Source organism: Aspergillus glaucus, assembly GCF_001890805.1.
Source record: "Aspergillus glaucus CBS 516.65 unplaced genomic scaffold ASPGLscaffold_14, whole genome shotgun sequence".
Lineage (NCBI taxonomy): Eukaryota > Fungi > Ascomycota > Eurotiomycetes > Eurotiales > Aspergillaceae > Aspergillus > Aspergillus glaucus.
In genome coordinates this window covers 86,546-112,455 of record NW_019170466.1, presented here as the reverse complement: position 1 = coordinate 112,455, position 25,910 = coordinate 86,546, and the positions used below count along the sequence as shown (strand labels likewise).

At 50.3% G+C, this 25,910-nt stretch overlaps 7 protein-coding genes across 7 annotated transcripts; 5 read left to right on the top strand and 2 right to left on the bottom strand.

Moving 5' to 3' along the window:
• Positions 1-988: 988 nt before the first annotated feature.
• ASPGLDRAFT_26894 (uncharacterized protein) lies at positions 989-2,408 on the top strand (the record flags this gene model as incomplete). The annotated part of the gene is made up of 7 exons (XM_022543616.1): positions 989-1,034; positions 1,196-1,219; positions 1,273-1,389; positions 1,449-1,480; positions 1,535-1,652; positions 1,706-1,902; positions 1,959-2,408. 7 exons carry the CDS (start codon positions 989-991, stop codon positions 2,406-2,408), a joined length of 984 nt encoding a protein of 327 aa, XP_022399336.1.
• Positions 2,409-2,500: 92 nt separating this feature from the next.
• Positions 2,501-2,943, top strand: ASPGLDRAFT_482720 (uncharacterized protein). Its single transcript, XM_022546864.1, has 3 exons — positions 2,501-2,599; positions 2,656-2,856; positions 2,931-2,943. The coding sequence occupies exons 1-2, from the start codon at positions 2,593-2,595 to the stop codon at positions 2,826-2,828; spliced, it is 180 nt and encodes a 59-aa protein (XP_022399335.1). The 5' UTR covers positions 2,501-2,592; the 3' UTR covers positions 2,829-2,856; positions 2,931-2,943.
• Positions 2,944-5,891: 2,948 nt separating this feature from the next.
• Positions 5,892-8,125, top strand: ASPGLDRAFT_83270 (putative APSES transcription factor Xbp1). The gene is made up of 4 exons (XM_022550208.1): positions 5,892-6,538; positions 6,594-6,718; positions 6,767-6,851; positions 6,905-8,125. The coding sequence occupies exons 1-4, from the start codon at positions 6,214-6,216 to the stop codon at positions 7,948-7,950; spliced, it is 1,581 nt and encodes a 526-aa protein (XP_022399334.1). The 5' UTR covers positions 5,892-6,213; the 3' UTR covers positions 7,951-8,125.
• Positions 8,126-8,175: 50 nt separating this feature from the next.
• On the bottom strand, positions 8,176-10,134 carry ASPGLDRAFT_48738 (MFS transporter). Its single transcript, XM_022546963.1, has 2 exons — positions 8,681-10,134; positions 8,176-8,597 (listed from the first exon to the last, which is right to left on the bottom strand). Exons 1-2 carry the CDS (start codon positions 10,007-10,009, stop codon positions 8,274-8,276), a joined length of 1,653 nt encoding a protein of 550 aa, XP_022399333.1. The 5' UTR covers positions 10,010-10,134; the 3' UTR covers positions 8,176-8,273.
• Positions 10,135-10,623: 489 nt separating this feature from the next.
• Positions 10,624-16,239, bottom strand: ASPGLDRAFT_67534 (DNA topoisomerase 2; the record flags this gene model as incomplete). The annotated part of the gene is made up of 3 exons (XM_022549148.1): positions 10,624-15,723; positions 15,782-16,102; positions 16,165-16,239. The coding sequence occupies 3 exons, from the start codon at positions 16,237-16,239 to the stop codon at positions 10,624-10,626; spliced, it is 5,496 nt and encodes a 1,831-aa protein (XP_022399332.1).
• A 1,412-nt stretch (positions 16,240-17,651) lies between these two features.
• ASPGLDRAFT_26891 (putative GTPase activating protein (Evi5)) lies at positions 17,652-20,491 on the top strand (the record flags this gene model as incomplete). The annotated part of the gene is made up of 4 exons (XM_022543615.1): positions 17,652-18,017; positions 18,072-18,664; positions 18,714-19,070; positions 19,117-20,491. 4 exons carry the CDS (start codon positions 17,652-17,654, stop codon positions 20,489-20,491), a joined length of 2,691 nt encoding a protein of 896 aa, XP_022399331.1.
• A 4,764-nt stretch (positions 20,492-25,255) lies between these two features.
• ASPGLDRAFT_48731 (uncharacterized protein) lies at positions 25,256-25,869 on the top strand. Its single transcript, XM_022546962.1, has one exon. The coding sequence runs from the start codon at positions 25,261-25,263 to the stop codon at positions 25,414-25,416; it is 156 nt and encodes a 51-aa protein (XP_022399330.1). The 5' UTR covers positions 25,256-25,260; the 3' UTR covers positions 25,417-25,869.
• The last annotated feature ends 41 nt before the right edge of the window (positions 25,870-25,910 follow it).

Sequence of the window (25,910 nt, the reverse complement as noted above, 5' to 3'; positions counted from 1 at the left end):
TAAGTGCATTTAATTCCGGACGTGCCTGGTCTTGACTGGTTGGGTGCTAGATCTGTAGTAGCGAGCCTGAATATTTAAATGAAATGCAGACAGTCTCGTGAAAATTCTACACCAATCGTTAAATTGTGTATAGCATGTTTGCGACGCTGTAGTTTTGAGTACTCCGTATTCCAGTACATAGTATGTACTCCGTAAATATCGAACTCTCCGCGAGATAGCTATTCCGTCATTGTTTATGATTTTCCGCATTAGTGCAAGTGCCAGATAACCGAATGAGCTGCCAGAGAATAGCCATTAATTATCAGCCATAGAAATTGACGACTTTGATAGTTAGTTAATACGTGCCAATTAAATAACCAACCAATCCCACAATAATAAGGTTCTGAAGCTACGATGTAACATTCCAATACCGACCATCGGTTATTGGATAGGCCGAGGATCATATGCAAACAGACATAAACCTGTCTGATAAGGCATTGATTCAGCTGAACTCATTATCAGAGCATCCTGATGTGCTCTCGTTCTCACAGCCATGGTACTGTATAAGTAACACTGTACGTGTCATTGCGCTGTCTCTCTGCAAGATCGAATCGCGGATGTGTGCTGTAAGGGTCGAGTCAAGACCTATAAAATTAAAACAGTAGAAAATTATGCACAAGAATATTCTGCGTATAATAATTCAATACTATAGTAGCTGTGTCAATTGCAGTGTACAAGAGTGAGCACGCGACAGCGGACGGATTGCATCACAAAAGGTCACAGCGCCCCTAAGAGAACAATTTTCCCTCTTTCCTCTCTCAACTCCTCTTCAGCCGCATCTCACTGCGTCCCAATCCTTTTTCCTCTTTTCTTTTTTTATTTTCTCTTCTTACGCTCTCTACTCTGTATTCACTTTCTGTTTTACTACGTTCTTCTAATACTAATTTCACCGCCTTCGAGTTGGGCAGCTTCTTGTTTTTTCTCCTGAACCTCCGCTCTCTCCGACATCATGACCAGCGCCGGTGACGTGAGCTATCCCAACCCCAACGGGAACAGTAAGGTATGTCAGGATCCTTTATTGCAGGTTAAATCTACGTGCTGACTGAAGTTGTTTGAACCACAGTAAACTACGTCCCAAATCGAACCCCAACGTCCTCAACGTCCTCAACGTCCTCCGACCTCGCGTGTGAAGTGACACAAGCTGACTGAATTCAAGACGCGAAAGACATCTTCACCAACGGTAGGAGGCAAGGATAAGGGACTCTGCGAAAACAAATCTGACCATGGTTGTAGGACCCATCATGGACAACATCAAGACTGAAGCATCCCGCACTGGAGATGAGTTCCGCGACCTCAAGAACTCCAGAGTGACTCCCTCGAGCACTGCCTCGACCGGACAACCCTTGACCTGTATGTGATGGAAGGGCACCGCTGCTGCAATGGTGTTGGCTAATCATCGCGCAACACAGACTACCACTCTCTGCTGTACAGCCTGTTGAGCGTAGGTGCTCACATGTGATCCGTGTCAAGTACCGAGCTAAACCATGTCATGCAGTGGGAACAACCTCGCGCTACGGCCACCTCGTATATCAGCGTTATCACCTTCATCTTCGCCGCTCGTTACCTGCCTCTTCTTCGCTGGGTCTTCAAGTTGGCCTACGTCGTTTTGGGATGTACGTGGATACCTTGTCGTTGTGTGTTGGGTTCAGTTACTGATAGGGGCTAGTTACCGCGGCATTCGAGATCGGTGGAAGATTGGTTTTCGGTCAGGGTCTTTCGAGCTCGTTCCGTCCCCGCAAGTACTACACTGTCCCCAGGGAGACCATCGAAGCGATCCTGGAGGACCTCGTGCAGATCCTTGACTTTGGACTGCTCGAATTCCAGCGTGTTCTGTTTGTTGAGAACATCGCTCACACGGTCGCTGTATGTTTCTATTACCCGGGGTATCCAGTGTGATTGACGTTCTGACAATTTCGCAGGCCTTCTTCGCTGCTCTGAATGCCTACTGGTTGATCAAGTTCCTTCCGTTCTGGGGCTTGTCGTTCATCGTCGTCACCATTGCTTACTTCGGTCCTCTCACCTACATGAACCACAGTGAGGTCATCGACGCCCATATCGAAAAAGCCCAGTCGATTGTCGAATCCCATGCCAATCAGCTGAAGGACCTGGTCGAAGAGCGAGCAGCCCACGCGACAGGTATTGTCAAGCAGTACTTGGATGACTACAGCAACAAGGCCTCGGATTTCATTACTCCCCGCCCGCGTTCCGCGTCGCCCGAGTTGAGAAAGGTGTCTAGCCCTGTGATTAAGAAGGAGCCCAGTACCGAGCCCGAGATTAAGCCATCCGCCTTTCCCCAAGCTCCGAAGGAAGAACCCGTGTACGAATCCATCGAACCTGCTGACCAGAGAGAGCCTCTCTTGGCAGCCTAAGTGGCATGCACTAAACCTGAAAGGTGCTAGTATTTGTTTGACACAAATGCTGGGAGATTGGACGGTTTAATGACAGCACTATGTGCGGTAGGTCAAGAGTGTCCGAAGTGGTGCAACATTTCCCTTTACAGCAAACCGTTCGGAGATATTCGTGGTCTAAGGAGGGACGGCCCCGGTGTGTGTGATGAAAAAGAGGGCTTTAATTTCTTTTGTGTCCTTTTCGTTTACTCTTCTTGTTTCCCTTTGCTTTCGCCTCTAACTTTCTCGTGTGTATGTTTTACTTCCTTGTTTATTGTTTCCTATGGGGCCTTTGTTATGTGTGAATTTGCTTTTTTGTCTTTATTTCTTATTCGAATGTCAGCCCTCGAATCCCTTTATGCAAAATGCCCGATTGGGTTTCCGATTGAATGGCGGGGATAGTGCAGGAAAAAGCCAAAAGAATGCAGAAGTTATTCTCAAGATCATACCAAAAAAGCAAAAGACCTGCTGTGATTATATGCTAAGCTCTAGAACCTCCATCAGAATGGTGTCCGGGGAGGTCACTGGGATGCCCGATTTGAACCTCGGCCGACACCATCAGGCTGTGCGAGCTTCGAGGCTGTCACTGATTTCGCCGACGGCATCGTCGTAACCGCCAAGTGTCATCCAGCATCCCTTGCGGCACACAGCTGCGCATTCGTTAACCCCGATCTGTCTCCGGCGTGATTTCGGGTCCACCAGGTCGGATAGCGTGAGAACGTGTGTACTCGTGTGTTCCTGCGTCCCAGCAGCATCGTCGAAGATGACACCCCTATTCCCCATGGAGAGAGTCGCACAAGTGCTCCCAGCTGTTTTAGGAACCCGACAAAATAGCAAGGATAGATGGAGGGCCTGTACTCCTGTGTATTCGTATAAGCGATTGTTAGCCTCCTTCTGATCAGTATGATCACGGTGCTCAGGGGTACTCATTGATAGGGTAGTAGACGTACTGTAGTATCGGAATCGAAGCAAGGACTGCTCCGAGAATCTGTCCGTAGAGATGTGCACGAGGTGTCTGTATGCATGTTGTGCGTAGCTGACTAAGTAATTTATGCGTGGTACTAACTAACTAGTATTATCCTGGTTGGAGATAACCACCTGAACCTGACCTCCTATCCTCCTCCCGATGGTCAAGTCCACCCGGCCGAAATAATTTGCTTCCGCCGTGGATGACGTTCCTCGAGAGGATTGTCTCGATTAACCTAAACAGGAATAGCTGGCCCTAATGAGAATGTCTCTGGTGGTCTTTTCTGGCTGGCGCTTCTTGTCCACCAACAGCATTCTCTCTTTGACTGGGTTGATTTTGGAAACTAATAATAAAGAAATCTGAGAAACAAGACGAGCTTCTATTTACCGCAAATTCACGATCGAAGACATACTAAGAAAAATAGAATGTCTCGGGTACCGGGCTTCTCGCGCTTCTGGACGTCCGTCTGTCTCAATGTTGACGCACCCTACCTGTCTATCAACAAAGACACTTTTTTACCGTTTTCTTACGCTGATTGAAATGTCGTATGTGCACGTTTTTGTGTGATTGCAGGATAGTCGTACTTTGGACAACAGTGTCACTCTTACACGCGCCGTTTTCTGTCCTGCCCTTCTGCAGATTGCATTGCATCACCAAGAACCAAGAAGAAAAACGATGGTGTACTCCGTACACTGAATAATAAATGATTCAAGAAATTACTATTTCCGGGTAGTCCACATGATTGAACCCAGTCAAAAAAGAAATCATGGTTCAATCGACGCACCAACGAACGTGTCGGACAGCTGCAGAGAAACCTGTATGGAAGGTTCTTTCTTTGGCGCCTGTTTCTTGTCCTCGTCTGCACTATTTGAATCTGTTTGCTTTGGTTTAGGCGGTTGGACTCGTCGAAGAAGCGGTATATTGGGCAGGAGACGTGGATCAATGGCGCTAACTAATGGTTGTCTTTCCTGAAGAAAGAGGAGAGAATAATGACCGCGTGGAATTGCAATAAAGCCCGATGGAAAAGAACAGGCAGTGATCTCTACTTTTCCTCTTTTGGGATGGGGCCATGTAACGTGCATGCCGTTTGAAAGTTCGGATGCTGTCCAACATGAGATAAATGAATCGGGAAAGGCTTCTATCACTATCATCGAACAAGGGGGGCTTTCCCCGGCCGGGGCAACCGGATTTTCTCATTTCCAACTCCTCCGTCCCCGCTTTCGCTATCGGAAGTAAATCGTCCCGTTTCGTTGGTAGGATGTCAATCGCGGTTCCCGTCATACCAAGAAAACAGAGCGCCATGCAGGTTGCCGTGTCTAAGACCTCTTTGGAGCCTGGATGCCTGTATTATTTCGAACGAAAGGCAAGCGCCGTTTTTCCCGTTCCGTCCGCCTATTACGTGCCTGCGTGCTCGGGTGAAAAGGGCCAATATGTTCCGGTCTAACAGAAACAGCTGGTGCTACTTTGATCGAGTTTAGACATGGTGTTACGGGAGATCTATACCAAAGGGAGAAGGCGAAGACGAGTAAGCGGTGGGAAAATGTGGTAATTGCCAGGAGAACAAGGTCACAGGATACAACGATACCTTGCGATACCCTGTCGATTTTGACACCCATGTGTCCATCGTCCATGGTCCATTATGTGCTCATACACAGCCTTTGAGACTAGCTTGCATCTGCCAAACTGATTGCTGCATTTGTTTGCATCTGCGGGTCGTGGATCAGCTGAATCAGAATCCGACTTTTGAGTCATGCAAGGCTCCACATGTTTGCAAATGGATGCAAGAGTCCCTAAGACGATGTCTCTAAAAAGACGTAATGTTGTATTCAGGTCGTGGGTATCTGCAGATGACACAGTGCAACACAATTAGGCCTCGAAGTTGAGGCAATGGGTGGCTGTCCCGCCGTCATTGAGGGGAGGGAGGATAACGTTGATGACGACCAGCATTTCGGTTCAGCGTGCACATGGTTCAGAGCAATCTGTCACAAAAACCGGTATTGTTGAACATTGATTGAGTTTTGATTAACTGAATAAACTCCTGAATGGGCGTTGGACCAAGGTAGGGCAAGGACTCGTTTTGATTTTCAGGAACCTCGTGATGTCTTGTTTGGTTCAAGGACTGATTACCGGTGAAATGAGATTGGGCTTTCTTGTTCAAGACATTTACACATTTGCATTTGCACATCCTGGTCGTCTCCAACCAGACGGACCGGGCTCGATGATTCACCGCAACCCTGTCAGTGCATTGCCTCGAAGAGACTGCCTGCACTCTGTTTGTCCAATGTCTATGTGCAGAAAGGAAACGCCACCCAGAGTACCACCGTCTTTTTAATTTTATTTTGATCCTGCCAGATACTATCACAGATCCACTTTTGGAGGGGAAGGCCTGTTGCCCCGTGCAGGTGCAGGACCATCTTAGAATCCTACCCTGACAAAAGCGAGAAGAACACAGCCTGGAGTGACTACCCCCAGCACAGTTTGAAACGGTAATAATTAATGTCCTGTCTTTTTGGTATATTTACAGTCCCGGTAACTTCTCGGTCTTGGTACAAAAGTACATATCTCGTGCGGTTTTCCTTCTAGACCTTTTCATCTTTCATCTATTCATCGTTCTTGTTCGTCTTGTCTTGTTCGTTTTTGTCTTTAGTCTTCTTTGACGCTTTGTTTTGTCTCTGGTCTTCTGGGAAAGCCTTTTTAGTCTGTTTTAGGTGTTAAAACGCTCGCTCGCTCTCTCTTCCATCCCAGCGTCCTATAATCCATCTTACCCACCTCTTCTAACACCTCTACTCGTTGGGCATTCGTTACTCTCACAACACCACAATGTCAACAATCCAAGCCCTCCTAAACCCCCTCCCAGACCAACAATTCCCCTTCACCCTCCCCAGCCCCCGAAATCCCAGACCCGACGCAGCGCCCGCCCGCAAAAAGCAAAAGTCCAAAGGCCTCCCCCGCAAAAAAGGCCCTATCCGCGGCGAACTGCGGTATCCGCCGTACGAAGAGCGCGATGACGGGTTGGCAAGTATCCATCGCGAGTTTCGGATGAATCCTATGGGTAGCGGTGATATTAGGGAGAGGCCGTGGCATGTGCCATATAATAGTGATAAGAAGACGTTTCAGGGTTTGACGGGGAGGGATTCGCTTGAGGGTGAGTTTGCTTTCTTATTTGGTAGTGTGGTGTGTGCTGACGTCGATGGTGATAGTGTTTTATTATCAGTTCAAGTTGCCGGGACAGGCTGAGAGTGAGGAGCCGTGGTGGGTGATGTGGGATTACAATATTGGGCTTGTTAGGATGACGCATCTATTCAAGAGCAACGGTCATTCAAAGGTATGCCACCCATCCATCCCATCTAATGACCTATATTAACAGTTACAGACAACAATAGGCAAAGCCATGAAAGCCAACCCAGGCCTCCCCGAAATATCCCACAGCATCACCGGCGGCGCAACCGAAGCGCAAGGTACCTACTCTCCCTCGATCTTCACATTCAGCACTCAATACTAACGCAACCAGGCTACTGGGTCCCCTTCGACGCCGCCAAAGCCCTAGCCGCAACATTCTGCTATAAAATCCGGCACGTCCTCGTCCCACTCTTCGGTCCTGATTTTCCCAGACTTTGCATCCACCCGCACGACCGCACACGTTTCAACCGCATGATTATCGATCGGGCTGTTATTCAACGGGCGACGCAGACGGCGAATTATTATCGTGGTTTGGGGCTGCGGTCTTCGCCGTTCAGCACCAGCACTAGCACAAACTCCAACACCACTCCCAGTCCTAGCCGACCTACGTCTTCGTCCGGTGGTAGTTTTCTCGCGAGGAAGAAGGCTATTCCACGGTCTAGGAAACATGCGAATAGTCTGAGTTCAAACGCGAGCATTACCTCTGGGACGGCGAGTAGTGAGTACGGCTCTGGTATCGATGGGTACTCCGATACATACTGCGTATCGCCGGTGAGCGTGGGCTCGTATCGGGGTGGGAATACGTTTACGCCGGTGAATACGCCGCGGAGTGTGGATGTTTACACTAGCACTTCTTCTGATGCTGCCTCTGCCCCTGGCACTATTACTGGTAGCATCCCAACTCCACAGCAAGTCCTCGCCTCCATCTCCGCCAAGGTCAACATAAACACAAACACCGACGAAACCTCCAACTCCACCGGTACAAGCCCCAGTCCCAGCCCCGGCATATCTACCGACGAAGAAACCTCCTCGCCATCAACAGCATACTCCGAAACCAGCAGCTCCTGGAGTGACTATTCGTTCGTCGATATCGATAAAGATGATCACGAGTACATCGACAGTCCGACTAGTGAACCCATGCCCAGCCGGAAACGAAAGGCTGATGGTAACGTGCTACTTGTGAAGGAGGTTAAAGCTGCGCATGCGTTGCTTAGTTTGCATATGCAGGATGCGAGTGGGAGTGAGTGCGATGAGGCTGATGAGGATGTGTCGCCGCCGGTATCGTCATTGGTGGGTGTTTATCAGCAGCAGCAGCAGCAGCAGCAGCAGGCATACACTCAGGGACTGAGTCGGAAAAGAAGACGGGCGTCTACTTAGATCGTCGGCATTTGCTTGGCTTGGTGTTGTTGGGCGGGTGATGTTGATTAGGATAATGTGTTATGGTAATGTTTATGTTGTTATGATTGATTACATGGGTATAGAGGCGTTGTTGGCTTTGTTTTGAATGATTTCGGTATTATTAGTTAGTCTAGTCTAATTACATTGGGTTTATATCTATCTATCGTCTAGTCTATGCTTTTATCCCGCGTATTAGTCTGACTCTGTACTCTTTACGGATACTCACTCCGCACTCGCACTCTATACAGACACCCAATCTGTACCCTGCCTGTATCCCACTCCGCACGCCATACGCCGCAGGATCACTTATTAACAGCATACCGACTCCACCCTCGAATAACATGTCCCCACCTATAAAAAACATACGGCACAACCGTCATAACCGCACTAATACACCCCAATATCGTAAGTGTATATTGCACCCCCATATTCTTATAAAACGGCACTCCCACGACCGTCATACCGCCCGCCGCCGCGTACCGCGATACAGTCATGAAACCGAGTGCGGAGGCGGCGTAGATATCGTAGGAGTCGATAATGTACATGTAAGACGAGATGAAGACGGTTATGGTGCCGAAGCCGAAGATTGTGCTGGCGAGGATGGGGGACCAGATTGAGATGTTGCTCTGTGTGTTTTTGTTAATATTTGGATTGAGTTTCAAAAAGGGTGGGTGGGGGAAAGGGAAAGGGACAGGGAAAGGGGGCGTACATAGTCCGTCCAACCCATCCAGAAAAGACCAATGGGGATAAACGGTGCACCCATCATAGCAAACCAAAGCCTATTCTCAGGCCTCGTATGGACCTTCTTCTTCCCATCGACCCCAGGCTCCGCCTCCGCCTCCGCAGCCTCAAACTCACGCTTCGTCCACCGATAAACCAACGGCACAAGCAGCGCAACCAGCATAATCCCGCAATACATCGCCACCCAGACGATATTCGTAAGGCCCTGCGAGAGATCATGCACATCGGTATAAATATACTCGTATCCGTCGAAGAAGGTGAACAGCACGATGTAGATTATCGTCATGTATAGCGATATCAACAAAATGATAGGTTCGTGCATGGTTAGTTCGAATTGCCGGAAACAAGCGCCGGTCATGCGTGTGAATAGCGCGGTTTTCTCGAGTTCCATCTCCGCGTGGAAGCGGTTGTCGCCTGTTCGGAGGCGGAGCTGGTGGGCTTTCCATTTTAATAAGAGGGGGGAGTACGTCTCGGGCTGGAAGAGGATGACTGTGGCCATGACTAGCCCCGACGCAATGAGGATAATCCAGCTCGTCCACCGCCACGACAATACACCCTGTCCCATCCATGACGCGATTACGGGGCCAAGTATAGGTCCTCCGAAGGATAAAATCGCATACATAGGGAACAACAGCGTTTTCTCAAGCGGATTCCACAAATCAGCCACCGTCCCCCCCGCACAAGTCAATGGTGGACACCCGAATATCCCCGCTAAAAATCGAAACGCCAATTGCGCACCGATATTCGGCGCCAAACCACTCGCCATTTCCCAAATCATAAACAGCGTCAAAGATCCCGCATACACGGCATTCCTCCCCAGAACCTCAGACAACGGCCCCGAGACCAGCGATCCCGCCGCGAAACCTAGTAAATAGATCCCCGTCGCCAGCGAAGCAACGACATCGCTAACACCAAACGCAGCTGCGTTCTGCGGTAACACGCCCGATTCGATCGATGATGCTGCGCCGACGATGAAGGCTAGGGCTGTTACGTTTAGGGTTGCTGCGAGGCGAGAGGCGTGGGTGTAGTTCTGGGGGTTGAGGGTGTCGTGGTCGTCGGCCCAGGTTACTAGGTATATTGTTGATTGTTTGCCGGAGGCGTCAGTGTAGTGATGGGGTTGGATGCCTGGGGGGATGGTTGAGAATTCGGGTTTCTCTTGCGTGTCTGGTGTTTGCGATGGTTGTTCTGGGAGGTCTGGGACTTGGTGATGTTCAGGCAGATGCGCTAGTTCTGGATAGTCGTCGAGTTGCTTCTGCACGGCTTGGCCTATGCGGCGGTATTGGAGGTAGGCCTGCATTCTGCCTGCCTGTCTGTCTGTACCTGAAAGACAAGATAGACAGCAGACAAAGAGGAAAAGAGAGGGAATAAAAGACCTGTCTGAAAGAAAGAATTCTCAGCTGATTAATGATTAATGGGTACCGGCGCCGACTCGGACGAGTTCTTTATCTCGGTGGACCGAGCCCTGACCTGTTGTTATTCGGATTTGGGTTATACTTGGAAAAGCTTGTCTGATCTCCGTCTCCGTTTGCCTCTTTGGGTACTGTACTATGTACATCACCGAATTCCGGTTTTTTTTTTTTTTTTTTGTTCAACTTACAAATAGACTTGACTGTCAGTATGGTGTAATCTAGCAAATAGCAAACACGCATAAGAAAAGAAGCAAACCCGACTCGGCTCGGACTTCTGGCCGATTCGGGTCGGAGTTCGAGGCTCGGGCTCGGGGTGTCTATCTCCGAGTTATCGCCGGAGTAGGGCAAGCACTCCGATACTCTATACAGTACCAGTATAGAGGACAGATCAATGAACAGTAATGCAGATTAACACTAAGTACAATAACATGATGATTACATATAGACAAAGGAAACCATAACACGATAGTGGTAAATAACATAAAGGTCACACATCAAACACCTACTCGCTATCCTCGTCAAAATCATCCGCCGAATCTCCGTCCCCTTCATCGCTAAACGGATCAACCGTGTACGACTTCTTCGTAGCTGCTGTACGTCGCGAAGGTCGAGCGGCCGGCTTGCGCACAGGTGCCTCGTCTTCCTCCGACTCCGCGTCCTTTTTGCCCGCCGGCGAGTCCAGAATGTCATTGGCTATGGCGTCAATGTCGTCGTCCGAGTCGTCCGCCAGCTTCTTCTTGGTCGTCTTGGCCTGCTTGGCCTGGTAAGCCTTGGCGGCAGGAGACATTGTCGTCTGCTTGGTTGCGGGCGCCTTCGCGGCGGTAGTGGCATCCTTTTTCGGTCGGCCACGAGCCTTGGGAGCAGCAGCCTTGGGAGCAGCAGCCTTGCCCTTAGCGGCCGCTCTGCCCTTGGGTGCAGGCTTCACGGGTTCCTCCTCGTCTTCCTCATCGCCATCCTCGAGCTTGGAGGACTCCTTGGGCTTGACCTGGATCGACCGGTGAGGCGAGTTCTGAGGTACCAACTTGCTGTAGTCCGTCTCATCCGCATCAAATTCGGAAGACAGTCGTCTGGGCGAGGGCTTCGCAGTCACCCCCTTTAAACCGGAGCTGCTAGTCGGACGAGACCGCTCGGAGAAGAATTGACGAGAATCGTCGCCCGCCTTATCCCCGATGCCCTTGACCATGTTGCTGACATCGCCAAGCATGTCGTCTCCGAAGTCACTCTCCGAGTCATCTAGACCCGCGTACTTGACTGGCTTGCGGGCGGCTCGGCTGGGTTTGGGCTGGGTTTTGGAGGCTTCGGACTTGGTGATCTGGGCGAAATCATCGTCGTCCAAGTCGTCATCATCGTCATCCTTCGGCTTGGGTTTGGCCTTGGATGCCGCACGACCCTTCTTTGGCGGTTCTTCTACCTCAAAGACATCGTCTTCGTCGTCATCATCGTCGTCCTTCGGCTTGGGCTTCGCTTTCGCTGCCGCACGACCCTTCTTTGGCGGCTCCTCCACCTCAAAAACATCATCATCATCATCATCTTCGTCCTCATCATCCTTGGGCTTGGGCTTCGCCTTAGCTGCCGCACGACCCTTCTTAGGACGCTCCTCTACCTCAAAAGCATCGTCGTCATCACTGGCCGCCTTCTTGGCCTTGGTCTTGGGCTGTGCCTTGGACGCAGCCGCACCCCGACCCTTCTTAGGAGGAGCTTCCGGTGCATCGACAAAGTCGTCATCCTCATCCTTTTCGTCCTGAGGAGACTTGGACGCAGACTTGGACGCTCCACGACCCTTGCTGGCCACCACTGGCTCATCATCCATGTCCTCATCCTCATCCTCGTCCTTGGGCTCCGGCTCCGGCTCCGGCGCTGGCGCCGGCTTAGCCTTGGGTGCGGCACGGCTCTTCTTGGGCATTACCTCCATGGCAAAGTCATCATCAGAACCCTCGTCATCGGACTTCGGAGCTGGCGAGGGCTTGGCTGTCGGCTTTTGTAAATAGTTCATCAGACCTCCCTTGGGCTCAGCCTTCTTAGCAGCAGACTTCTTAGTCTTAGGAGCACCAAAGTCTTCATCGTCGGGATCATCGCCAAGGGCCGCCTTGCGCTTTCTGGCGGGAGCACGACCACCGGTCATGAGCTTCATCGATGTGCGACGGCCCATGCCAGAAATCTTACGCTGGCGACGGTCTGCGTCCTCGAGCTGGAAGCGCCACTCGTTGATAAAGTCTTCCAAGTCTTGCTTCCAGATGTCCTCCTTGGACAACTTGATCAAGGCGTCGATCTCCATCTCCTTTTCGCCAATCTGCTTACGCAGCTTGTCAACGCGTTCCTGGGTCAAGGACCAGATAGCCATGCCCAACAGATAGTCGTAGGCGTTGGAGGCAACTTCAACGTTCGCCGCGTCCTCTTCTCCTCCTCCTTCTTCTTCTTCTTCCTCCTCAACCACAGGCTCTGCCTCGCCAGCCTTGACCGCCTCTGCGACCTTGGGGAAGGGCTTGAATCCACGACTCTTCAATTCACTGATGAGAACAGCCTTCTTCTTCTTCGAGACGACTAGGTCACCGTCGATGATCATCTGGACAAAACGTGCTTGGTTGGTGAGCTTGTCCAGCTCTCTCTGCATCTCTTTCAGCTGGTATTGCTTGCGACGCTCGTAGTACTTGAGACGGATGGTGTAGAACTCCTTGAGAATGTCATCGACTGTAGCGTACTTGGTGATCCGGCCCTCGGGATCGAAAGCGACCAAGTTGGTCGTCGCAAGGGTCTTGGAGAGCTTGAACTTGTCTTCCAAGCCATGATTCACGGCGGCCTGCAAGTTCTTCTCATCCATCTGGATGACAAAGTGGACCTTGGTGTGCGTGTTGTAGTCCTTGTAGTCCTTGATGAACGACGGAGTCTTATCGCCCTTGATAATTTCCTCCAGCTTGTCCTTGAAGTCCTGGGTCCAGGTACGGATTGGCAGTTCAGTGATCTCAACCTCCTTGTCTCCGGCCTCCTTGATGATACCGCTGAACTTGTACCGGTCCCCGCCAAGCGGGGTAATTTCACCGTTAAAGCCCTTGAACCAAGGGGTCATGGGCTTAATTTCCTCGCCCTCAAGCATCCGCCTCAGATTGTCGACCACGTCCTCGGGGTTGTAGTTCGGAATGTTGGAACTCCAACCGGTACCGATACCATCCGAGCCGTTGATCAAGATCATGGGCACGACTGGCATGTAGGTCTCGGGTTCAATCTTCGCACCATCATCCTCGTTATAAGTGAGCAGCGGCTCGTCGTGTGCATGGAAGATCCGCCGGGCAAAGGGCGACAGGCGAGTGTAAATGTAACGAGCGCTGGCGGCGTCGGAACCACCCTGCAATCGACTACCGAAGTTTCCACTGGGCTCCAAGGTGTTGATGTTGTTCGAGCCGACAAAGTCCTGGGCAAGGCCCACAATCGTCTGTTGCAATGAGACATCACCGTGATGGTAGGCGGTCATACCCGAGACGTGACCCGCCAATTCGACGACCTTCATATCCTTCTTGAGGTTGCGCCGGAAACAAGTATATAGGACCTTGCGCTGACCGGGCTTCAGACCATCCACGACCGAGGGGATGGACCGAATGTTATCCGCCATACTGAACAGAATCAACTCCTTGTTGATGAAGTCGGTGTAGCTGATCTTGGCGACGGAGTGGTCAAGGTAGGTACCCGGCCGGAACTGGCGCAGCCATTCCTTACGCTCATCAGCCTTTTTCTTCGAGAAGGCCAGTTCAATGAGCCCAGCTTCGTGATCTTGCATGGTGTGGAATTCCTTCAGGTGGCGATCCAGGTCCCGGAAGTAGACCTGAGCATCCTCCGTGCTGCTAGTACCCAGACCCTTGTAGTACTTGTGGTCCCAGCCACGCTCGTGGCTATGCTCTTCCTTCCAGGCCTCATATTCGGGCATGGTAAAGAAGGAGCGCTGCTTGGTAGGACTCTTGGGGTCTCCCTTCCAGATCTTGACAATGGGAGTGATGAATTCAATCAAGAATTCCGGAATCTTCAGCAAGCTAGGGAACTGTGCCTGAAGGAAGTTGATGAGCAGGCCCTTGATGTGACTTCCATCATGATCCTGATCAGTCATGATCATCAGGTGACCGTAACGAAGACTGCGAGTATCGGTGTACTCCTTCTTGTGCTGCAGGCCGAGGAAGTTCTTGATGTTCTGGATTTCCGCGTTCTTCGAAATCTGGTCGAACGATGCATCACGGACGTTGAGCAGCTTTCCACGCAGGGGGAAGACACCGAACAGATCCGGACCGACAACGGCACGCCCAGCCATGGCCAGACCCTTGGCTGACTCACCTTCTGTCAGGATCAGCGTGCAGTGATGACCGTCCTTGGTGCCAGCCTTATTGGCATCGACCAGCTTGGGGTTGTTGATGCGAGAACGGCGACCGCCATCGCTTTTCTTCAGCATCTGGTCGGCCTTTTGCTCGGCGAAGTGCAGGATGTTGGACATGACTTCGGTTTTTAGGATCTTCTTATAGAACTCTTCCTCAAGAGGGCACTTGCTTCCAAATTGCGACGCCTTGGTGGTGAGCTGTTCCTTGGTCTGGGAGTTGAAGGCTGGGTTGACGATCAATGAATTGACAAAGATAAAGATGTGGTTCCGGATCTGGGCAGTCTTGAGAGTGGCACCCTTCTTGTTCTTTTTCTTGACCTCGTCGGCCAACCGGTTACAGATCTGGTCCGCGATGTAGTTTACATGGGTACCGCCCGAGGTCGTAGCGATGGAGTTCACAAACGAGACCTGCTGGAAGGCGCCATCTGACACGGCGAAACCGATCTCCCAGCGCGGATCGGGGCTGCAAGTGATGATCTCATCCTTGGATCCGGGGCCATCGTCACCACGTTCTCTGCGGATGGCCTTGGTGAACATTTCCATGTACTTCTTGAAAGTGCGGATCGGGATACGGCTGCCGTTCAACTTGACGCCCACCTTGGCAGTTCCCGCCAAGTCATAAACACGACGCATGACAAGGGCCTCAAAGTCGTCGTCCATGCCCTCCATGCCGAATTTGGGGTAATCGGGCTTGAAGGTGACCTTGGTGTAGTCCTCGCCTTTGGAAGCGTCCGTGATCTTGGCCTTGCCCATCTTGGTCATATTGGAGGTCCAAGTCTGCTTGTACTTTTTCTTCTGGCGTGAATCCTGCGTTTCAACGGTGAATTCGGTGGAGAAGACGTTACAGAGCTTGGCACCGAAACCGTTCCGACCACCGGTCACCTTCTGCTGGGTATCATCGTAGTTGGAAGAGGTGAGGAGGTGACCGAAGATGAGTTCGGGGATGTGGATTCCTTCCTTGGAGTGCATTTCGATGGGGATACCACGACCATTGTTCCAGACACTAATCTCACCGGACTCGCGGTCGACGGTCACGCGCATTTCATTCATGTTCTTGTCGTTTTGCTTGTTGTCGGCGGCGTTGACGACGATTTCGTCAAAGATTTTGTAGAGACCCGGCACGAACGAGACCTCTCGGTATTCCATTCCCTCCGACACGGTGCTGTATACCCACATGTGCTGCGTAGTACGTTCGACGGACCCGATGTACGTATCTGGACGTTTGATAATGTGTTCTAATTGTGTAAGCTGCAGATTGTTAGCCATGCAACTTGACGAACCTCAAGGAACAAACAGAAACACTCACTTTCTGGTACTTCTCTGATGAGTTCTGGTCCTTGGGGGCGTCGTCATTGCCAAACGACTCATTCTCGACGTCGGCAAGCGGCTTGGATCCACCCTTCTTCGCAGCAGGGGCCTTCTTTGCTTTCTTGGGAGGGGTCTGCGACATGGCATCGTCATCATCGGAGGGTAGGCCGTCGGACATGTCGTCGTCGTCGTCGCTGTCTGGCTTGGCACGCTTTTTCGAAGCGGTCGATTTGGCGGCTGGTTTCTTTCCGGTGAGGGTGGACTGGGTCATTTTCTTTTGGGCAGGGGCCTTTTTGGGAGCGGGCTTGGCTTTGGGTTTCTATCGCGACAACATCAGTATATGGCTATGGCACGATTCACATGATATGTTGGGTTACTTACCGGCGCGGGCTCCTCAAACTCAGATCCTTCTTCATCATTCAAGATGGAATCATCGAACACTGAGTCATCATCCATGGTGAAGGATGATCTCTAGGGAGAGACGGAGGGGTAACGAGGAGATCGTAGGCAAAGAGAGAATGATTTAAGGGGATAAAGACTGTATGGTTAGTACCGTTCTGATGGGTTAAGAGACGCAAACAACGCTCCACATGCTCAGCAACAGAGTGAGCAGAGCGAAAGAAGCAAAGGAACTGGCGTTGAAAGTCCAATTCCTCAGCAGCGCGGCTGTGGATGTTGATTGTTGATCGCTTTGGGCTGCGACGCGCCTCGAAAATTGCGGGCAAGCCAGGCGGGGTCATGTTGTTCCGGGCCGCTGTGGCGCTTATTGGCCAGATGGGGAAATCTCCAAACAGTGTGGCCCGAAGAGGAAGGTGTTATCAAAACATCCCCGTATTTCATAGAGATAAGTGTCGGTCCTCAACACAGTTATTATGTGGGATGATAGTTAGTTACTGGTAAGGCTATAGAGTAAGGGTAGTGCACATTAATTGAATAAAATATACGGAGTACTCCATACTACGCATGCGATTAGTCGAAACGACGCGAGTCAGGATATATAACTATCCAGTGTTATGGATCAGTCAGGACCCTACCATTCACTATTAGGAGTACAATTTACTGATGGAGCAGCCTAGCCAGTACATACATTTATTCACTGCTCTGACACTAGTTACTATTATTGTAATTCATTTATGTTCTACAGAGTACAGTAACACACTGATACTAGTACTCCAGAGTAAAGGTACGTACTTCTGCTCGACCGTTGTTTTCTAGAACCTCCCGATCGGGCTAGTGCCTCACCCACATCTCGTGACTTTAACATGTAACCACCAATTAACGCACGGAAATAGAATGGGCCAATAAACGCCAATAACCGATAGTACTAATTTCGTTGAAACTGTAGAAGTTACGGTGTGAATAGTTGTAAGCCTAGACTGAGTACGGAGTATTTGTACTCTGTACATGAAGTGTGACGGAGAATATCCGCCTTGGCTCCCCCTGATCAGAACCAGAAAACGCGGTAGATCGACGTCCTCCGTATCCGTACTGTGTACGGAGACAAGTTCAGGTAGACACCAGTAGTAACTAGAAGTGCGAGTATAGACTATATACATACTTGTAGTATAGAGTAGCCCCGCCCCAGGGATAACGGCAGATATAATTATACCATGTACAACGAGTGAATGCACAGGCCGGCATTATTGACAGGATCGTCGGATTCTCGACTAGTAATTATTAGGAGGAGTCCCCATAACACTCTGTATCCCCTAAAGTCTATTGTCAGGAGGTGAAACCCTTCTTCTTTTCAACCGTTCTCTCTCTTTCTCTACTACGTACAAGTATATTGAGTATTGTTAATGCGCATCGAGAATCCTACAGCTATCCTCATGTTCCTGTTGTACCTGCGTCAACGTTAAATCACGACCATGGAATCCTCCGACTCCGCGTCCGCCGCGACCTCCGCGCCCCTCCAGCAAATTCCCACCACGACCACAACAACCGCTCGAAACAACCAGAACGATGGCGCGAATACCGATTCGATGGTGACGGTTCCTCTGTCTGAAGTGCAGTTTGATTCCGAACACACCCAGCCCGAATGGCGCTCGCTCAACATCCCCCAAACGCCCGCCGACCCCGTGTCACCAACCCAGAGCGAGAATGGCGCCAAATCCGACGCCGGGAATTCCTCCAGACGATCTCAATGTAGCGATCGAGGGATGGACGACGAGGTGGATTGGGCAGAGCTGGACAGAACTGAGGAGCAGGAACCGCGTGGAGAGGATGCGGACGAGGTGCGTTATTCCATCCAGTGTTCAATTCAAGAAAAATCGTACTGATGAAACAAGTCCACGGCTCTACTCTTAGCCCGACTCGAACAAGAAAATAACGCGTTGGCGACAAACCCCAAATCCGGCTTATCCTCACACACCAAAAAGCGATCGCAGTCCCTCCACCACATCAAGCGATTGATCAAGGACGATTCGCGGTGTTCATCCATCCGATACTCCCAACTTCCTGCCCCTCCCATGACCGAACTCGAGTTTTGGGCCGCCTTGGTATCCGATTACCATCAGACTGCCCAGCGACTCCCGACCTTGACCACCAACAAGATCCGGAGCGGAGTGCCACCTCCGTTGCGAGGGGTCGTGTGGCCCAGTTTGACTGGCGCGAGAGACCAACATCTACTGGCTGAGTACCAGCGACTGTGTGGCGAGAGTAGTCCATACGAGGGCATGATTGGGAAGGACATTGGCCGGAGTTTTCCCAATGTCGAGATGTTCCGCGATCCCAATGGTGAGGGTCAGCAGATGCTGGCGCGGGTGCTGAAGTGTTTCAGTCTTTACGACACCAAGATTGGATACTGTCAGGGTCTGGGGTTTGTCGTGGGTCCGCTCTTGATGCACATGACAGATGCAGAAGCATTCTGTGTTTTGGTTCGGTGGGTCGTCCTTCCTGAGTGTAATTGAAGCATGACTGACCGTCGCCAGACTGATGGAACATTACAACCTGCGAAACTGCTACCTTCCTGATCTCTCCGGTCTACATCTTCACGTCTACCAATTCCAGAATCTACTCGCCCGTCATAGTCCGACCTTGTTTGCCCATCTCGAGTCGCTCAATGTCGAGCCCGTTTACGTGTCGCAGTGGTTCCTATCGTTCTTTGCGGTCGCCTGTCCGCTGCCTATGCTGCTTCGAATCTACGATATCATTTTCCTGGAGGGAGCGTGTGAGACGTTGATGCGTGTCGCTCTATCTTTGATGCAGCGTAACGAAAAGAGGATCTTGGCTTGCACCGAGTTCGAAGACGTCATGCAGCTTTTGCTGTCGAGAAGCTTGTGGGATACGTAAGTTGTCTTATCGATTGAAAGGGAATAGGACTAACGTGCATAGATATGCTTGCCACGCGGATGATCTGGTCAACGACTTTGTCTCTCTCACCTCTCTGGTCACCAAGGAAAGCCTGCAGACCCTAGAAGCCAGCTACAACCAATCCCAAGGCGTCCCAACAGGCATCTCTTTCCCCCAAATGCAGCAGGCGGCCTCTCGATTCCTGGGCCGATTCTGGACCGGCTCCAACGGCAGCACGCACAACTCCGTCAAGCTCAGCCCCAACCGCATCAGCACCTCCAACTCGTCCATCCGTCGCTCAACATCGAAGCAGAGTATGACTTCCACTCTTAACTCAGTTGAGTCGGCATCCGATGCCAGCACAGCCCCGACAGAGCTATCCGCCGAACCGACGCAGAAGCCGCGTGCGAAATCCGCCATGACAGCGCCTCACAAGGACCGCGACTTGCATACGCAGATTGAAGACCTGCTGATGGCGCTCAGTGATCTGCAACGGCAACACGCAGACCTCAGTCGGAATCTGCAACTGGAGCGGGAAGAGCGCGAGGAGGACCAATCTCTAGCGAAATTGTTGTTGCGTCACGTCAAGGAGCGTTCAGGCGATGAAGAAGACCCCGCAGTCACAGAACTCCTCACCAAAGCAGAACAACGCTTCGGCGCAACAGACGATACCACACCCCAGCCCGAATCCGCAACAAACGACCAAACAAAGCAACAGCTGCACAATGATCTCCACCGCTGGAAAGAAATGCACCAAGTCGAATCCAGCCGCTGCCTAGACCTCACCCGCCGCATCGACGAACAAGAACAAGAAGGCTCCTCCCTCCGCGAACAAATCCGCGAAGCACGCAGCCGCATCCAAGACGGCTACCGCGACCGCCAACGCCTAGAACGAATGGTCCGCGAACTGCGCTCCATCAAAACGCCCGCTTCCGAAAAACCACCCGAGACACCAGTCGACCAAACACCCTGGTCCCCGTTAAGCGACAACTCCCCGACAAGCGGCGGCCTGCGCGAACTAAAACTCGTCCGTAGCAATTCCCAGAAAACAACCCGCCGCACATCAACATTCAGCAAACGCTCCAGCAGTCTGGGCCTGAAAACCGTCCTCTCAACGGAGAACAACGCCCCCGCCCCCGAAGAATCACTCCTCCTCGAACTCGTCAACGCAAAGACAGCCGAGGCCGTCGCTAAACAAGAGTTGGAAGAAGTCAAGGGCAAAATGGAATCTCTGCGGAAGATGGTCAGCGGCCAGCAGCGGGCATCTGGCGAGTCGCGCATGTCATTACTGTCGAGTGCGGGGACGGGGCCGGGGATTGCAAAGACGCAGACTGAGCCGGTGAATTCGGGGGGGTTCTGGAGTGGTTGGGGACGGCGTGCGGTGTCGGGGAGTCAGGGGGAGGTTGAGGCGAAATGACTGCAGTATCCGTTCATCCAGGGAGATATTCCAAATGTTGGTGTGAACCATCACTTACTTCCGTCGCTCATTTGTTGGTGTTTTCTTTTCCTCTTTCTTAAGATTCCGGACTATCAAATCTCTTGCGCACGTGTTGACAGCTCACCTATGTTTCACTTTTTACAAGCCGGACCATTGCATACATGCGGGGTGGTTGGTGATTGGAATAGCTCAGGTTTCGGAGGTATGATTTTGCTATGTCGATAATGATCTTGCATTAATGTACATACATACAACCGGGTCTAGATTTGGACTTGTATACCGTACTTCATAATTCCTTTTTCGCCTCTCAACCGTCGACTCAATAGGCTTCATTTTCACGTGTCTAATTCCCACGTGCCTATTTGTATACAATTATCTCATTTACTAGTTGTCATTCAATCTGCCATCACTACTATATCATTACGGGCGCAGGTATTTCCCTTTGTATATTGCGTTGTACTCCGACTGATCTTTGCCCTAGCTTTACGAGTCGGCCGTATGCATGTATGCAACCTGTTTGTATCCGACTGTCTGCCTATTTAGCTAGTTGCCTGACGCGAGTTTTTGTTATCTCTCCCACGAAATCTCGTACCGTCAAGTTTCTTATTTAACCCAACAGATATCACGGCTTCAGGGTTCGAATTTTTCTTCCTCACGCTGCTCTGCGTTGAAGTTTCGTTTCCATTGTTCTGCTCACGTTTTATCTATCTGCTCTTTTTGCCTCCCCTTTTTGCCTGCTTTTCTTTTCTTTCCAAAACTCCCCCCACAAGCCCTCCACCACACACCCATCAACCCTACAAATATCCCCAAAAGCCACAACATTCACCAACCGCACATACACCCAAACAACCACCACCTGGCCCAGTCCCCTCCCCATCCCACCCACCAACCACTCCAAAAACCTCCAAAATGGACTCCCCAGGGCACGCAGCCGCTGGCTTAAATAGACCAGATAGGACTTTGCTGTTTTGGGGACTTGGGAGCACCAGTTTGGTTCGTCTTCGAAGACATAGATGGTGTAGGGGAGGTTGTAGCGCGAGATTTGGGTGGTTGTTATGTAGGTGCTTGTGAAGGAGGTGAGGGAGGGGATTATCGGGTAGGTGGTTTTGAAGGAGAGGAGGGTTGGGGTTGAGTCATTTTGGTTTTGCTGTTGTGCTTGGGATGTTAATTGGGAAGGGGGTGGTGTGCTTGTTTGTATGTTAATGTATTTTGCGAAGTTCAAAGAGAGAAGTATTCTTGTTGATCAAGGATGGAGTTGGTAAATGGATCAGAGTTGAATGTAAAAGAATTTGAAGACAAAAAAAAAAAAAAAAAAAGGCAACCACGAGGTGATGGAATCAAGTTACAGCCTAAGGATGTCTACTACCAATGCAAAGCACAATATAGCAATCCATGCAGTATGTACATTAATGCAAGATCATAATCAACATAACAAATCATACCTCCCAAACATATCAATCTATGCAACCCACTCTATACACAGAGTTCTGTACACAAAAGAAATATCATATCAACGCCGTTTGCGATATATGCAAATCTAACTCTACACACAATGTCCCGCCTCATTGATTGTAGCACTGTTTACTAAATCTTAAACGCCAATCTCATTTTGACGGCAAGAACCAGGCTGAGGGGAATAATCTATGATCGAATTCTTCTACTAATGACGGGATTACGAGTATGCGCGGGATATAATAGACAAATCAATTTCAGTAACTTGCAAAAAAAAAAAAAAAAAAAAACTCGCGGCGAACCCGAGAGCGGATGTGAACCACTAACCAGCGTAAAGGGGATATAAATTTGATCCCAAATAGTAATACGTAATATGGGGGAATAATATTTCCATATTTTTACTTGCAAAAAGAAAGTTTAATTGGATGCACAGAGACTTCGGCCTAGAGGACGATTGGGATGACTCCTGAACACAATTACTGGGTTTTATTAATCATGTAGATGTGAGTCGTCGTTGAATGATACTGATTGGTGAGAGGGTAAGCCCCATGAGAATGAGTCACGTAGAGCTCTGTTCCTTGAACCAACCAGAGGGCATAGGGCTAGGTTATACTCTGTTACGACTCAGCAAAGAGAACTTCCTATCACTGTCTCGCTGGTAAGCTCCAACGTCTTGAAAGAGGACGAGGGCTCAGCATGGAGGTTCCTGGCGTTTTGGAGAGCACTCCAGCACCAGTCCAAAATCAATCCCATGACAGACTCGACGCAGTTGTTCGGGCTTCTCCTTGACACCTCATCCCGGATTTTCCGCCGCCCATAAGGAACGACCGTAGTGCCAGGGAGGCCAAGCCATTCAAATTGTATCCCCCAATATGGCGAATCAATACGAGGGATCTTTTTGCAGATGGTGCCATGCCGACGTCCATTGTCAAAGCCCGGGAAAGGCCGCGGTTTCAAGAAGCCCGTTGTCACGGTGGACTATGCAAGATTGTTCACCCTAGGTCGCCCACTCTGGGGAGCCCTTCTCCGCGCGGAGAATACTGGCCTCGACTATATCATCAGATTAGCCGAGCGAAAGATTCTCGATGCGAAGAGAAACTGGTCCCCTGAAGAAGGCCACCAAGTAGAACACTTGGCTTTGTTGTCGTTTCGCCTGAACTTTTATTGTCAGCGAACAACCCCTCGCAGAAAAATTGGTCTCGGGGTATTTACGGTACATTGTAAAAGTCAATGACCCGAGAACCCTCCTGAGGACTAAGCAGCCGTCTGAGCCGCTTCTTGCACATGTCGCATCACGCTTAATGCAGCGTGTGCGGCCCAACCTTTTTCCATGGACTAATTGTCAGAAATATCATAGGATGAGACCGCACAACCAGTGAGCTATGCCCGTTTTGGTACTCTGCAGGCACATCATCATTCTGAGATGTGCTCAGTTCCATTGGGTAAATTCATAGCGGCTAGTTGTAGGGCCGGTTTGGCTTCTCTTTTTTCGCTCGTCCGACATCGTATCGCCTTTCCGGGTCTTGATTTAGATAGAAACCAGGACATCTCATTCTCCGATATGAACTTATGAAGATCCCGGATCAGGATATTAGCCCCGACTTGAAGGGAACGAAATCGCCGTGTAATGTGCTTTCCGTCACGCTCTCTCCATGTAACATCCCCATGCCCATACAGTGTGATGCTGAATGCGGATACAATTGGGAGGATGTGAAACGAGTGGTGCTTTTGTCATGCGGTCTCAGTGCCGATCTAGTGCCAGGGCTTGCATCTAGAAAGGAGTGCAGAAATGAGAAGGATGGCGAATATGTGGGCGTGTTGAGGGATATGCTGGATTACACGGGCGTGGAGGCGACCACGTACTCTGTACATAGTATGAGAATGCGACCGATTGACAGGGGTTTATTTTATTTTTAATCTTCCGCTACAGCCCTGTCACAGCCTTGTCACAGCCCTGTTATTCCGCGGAATTGAAGTGTCAAACAAATCTTGATTTTGATGTGATCGTTAGTTAGTGCTGGTCAATGCACTTTGCCACAGCGGCATCGGCCTGGTATCCAGCAATAGGAATATGTACTCTAATAATGAGTGGAGTCAATTGATACCCGGCTTTATTCTCCGATCGGGAAATCCGTATGTACAGACAGGCCTGGCCTGGCGGCGATACTCTTTGTCGTTAGCTCGAGGAAGCGGGATGTGAAAAATTTTCAGGCAGATGACCGCGTGGTGAGTTTCCGAGATAGACTACTCTGTACAGAGTACAAATTCAATTGAGAAATTGTTATGGTTGGATGATATTTTTATAATTCGGGTAATCGGCTTTTAGTGTGTTTTGCATATCAAGTTTTTTTTTTTTTTTCCCTTCTCTTTTCTACAGAGTAGTACACTACTAGTAGTATAGTTCCCCTGACAGCCGATTAACCGCGCTCGGATACTCGGGTTTGGTCTGGACGGGACGGTGGACCATTCGATCGGGTGGGATCCCGAGGGTTTGATTGGCTGCGGGTGGGATGTGCCGTTATCATCGATTCTGATGCATAACCGGAAAGTTCTTTTGATCAGGAGATGATGAGTGATTTTTTTCTTTACTTGGACTCTGTAATCTATGGCAGGGTGGCGGAATGTGGAAGTGTCCTGCCAGTGATGTATAAATACGGTCATCGAGCCGTCATTTCAGCATTCTTTTATACTGCATTCCAGTGAACATTCTGAATACTCGTGCTTACTTTCTGCGATCTCTCATACTTATACTGAGATATCTCTCATCTTCTCAGACATACATACTCATCTAACACACTCAATTCCTCACCCTCAATCCCAAGACAATCAAAACAACACCAATAAAATGACAATCCCCTTCCCAATCCTCCCCCTCGACTACCGCCCCCGCTCCATCCGCCGCTTCACCCCCTCCCGCAAATTCCTCGCCTTCACCACAACCGCCGCCTCCAAGAAACTCGACCCTGCACAATTGGCCGTGGTGTTTGACCAACTCCTTCCCGTAACGCCTGAGACATTGACCCGCGGATCGGGGGAATGGCGCGGCATTGCGTTGAACACGGGCCATAAGTTTATGGAGCAGTTGGAGGGGTTGCATTGGCGGGGTGCTGTGTTTCACTCGACGGAGGATGTTGAGCCTGTTGTTGTTGAGAAGGGGGATGGCGAAAAAGCTGGGACGGATTTTGGAGGTGCTTGTGTATGTCCTGCCCCCCCGCCCGTCACCCTTACCTTTCCTATCCCGTTTACTATCTGTGTTGTGGGTGATGTACAGATGCTAATAAGAACAGCTCCGTCGCATGGAATACCAAACCCTCATCTCCACCGCTATGATCTTCGACGATCTGCCTGCGATCACTTACTTCCGTGCTGTCAATGATCGTATGATCGCGGGTGTTATGGAGAGTAAGGATTTTGGAAAAGAGGGTGCTTTTTACTTTTATCTTGTGCGGTGATTACTTTACGCACAAACCCGTTGCGCTGCGCGCGATACACTGCCACGGCACGACACTCGCTATTTACGAGATACGATATTAATGGTTGGACTGGATGGATTGGTTGGTGGGATTTGGTTGGATGGAGTTCGCATTGCATTTTTGCATTTCTCGTCTTGTCTTGTTTTGCATTGCATTGTCATCACATTACATTATAGTGCCTTGTAATAATAATACATAATCCACATACGCACACGCACACGCACACGCACACGAACACGCAACTCATTCTCTTACGCATGTTAGTTACCTTGGATACTTCATGACTCCACTACGGCAGAATTCTCCGAACTACTTGTACATATGTAGTGCTCGGAATTTCCCGATTAATGCCCGGAATTCAACACAAACATTCCCGTCGAGATCCAGCCAAGAGGCCAAGCTTTGACGTCTCAGTTAATTATGGATCGGCAGGGTTCGTGTCTTGGATTATGTTGGCTACACGCGAGACCCCA

Bases quoted from the DNA above. Each gene is read 5' to 3' on its own strand.
- ASPGLDRAFT_48738 (XM_022546963.1), bottom strand. From the start codon at position 10,009: ATGCAGGCCTACCTCCAATACCGCCGCATAGGCCAAGCCGTGCAGAAG. The intron at 8,598-8,680 runs GTACGCCCCCTT...AAAAACACACAG, and splicing joins GGATGGGTTGGACGGACTAT to AGCAACATCTCAATCTGGTC.
- ASPGLDRAFT_83270 (XM_022550208.1), top strand. From the start codon at position 6,214: ATGTCAACAATCCAAGCCCTCCTAAACCCCCTCCCAGACCAACAATTC. The intron at 6,539-6,593 runs GTGAGTTTGCTT...CGATGGTGATAG, and splicing joins GGGGAGGGATTCGCTTGAGG to TGTTTTATTATCAGTTCAAG. The intron at 6,719-6,766 runs GTATGCCACCCA...TAACAGTTACAG, and splicing joins AGAGCAACGGTCATTCAAAG to ACAACAATAGGCAAAGCCAT.
- ASPGLDRAFT_48731 (XM_022546962.1), top strand. From the start codon at position 25,261: ATGGAATACCAAACCCTCATCTCCACCGCTATGATCTTCGACGATCTG.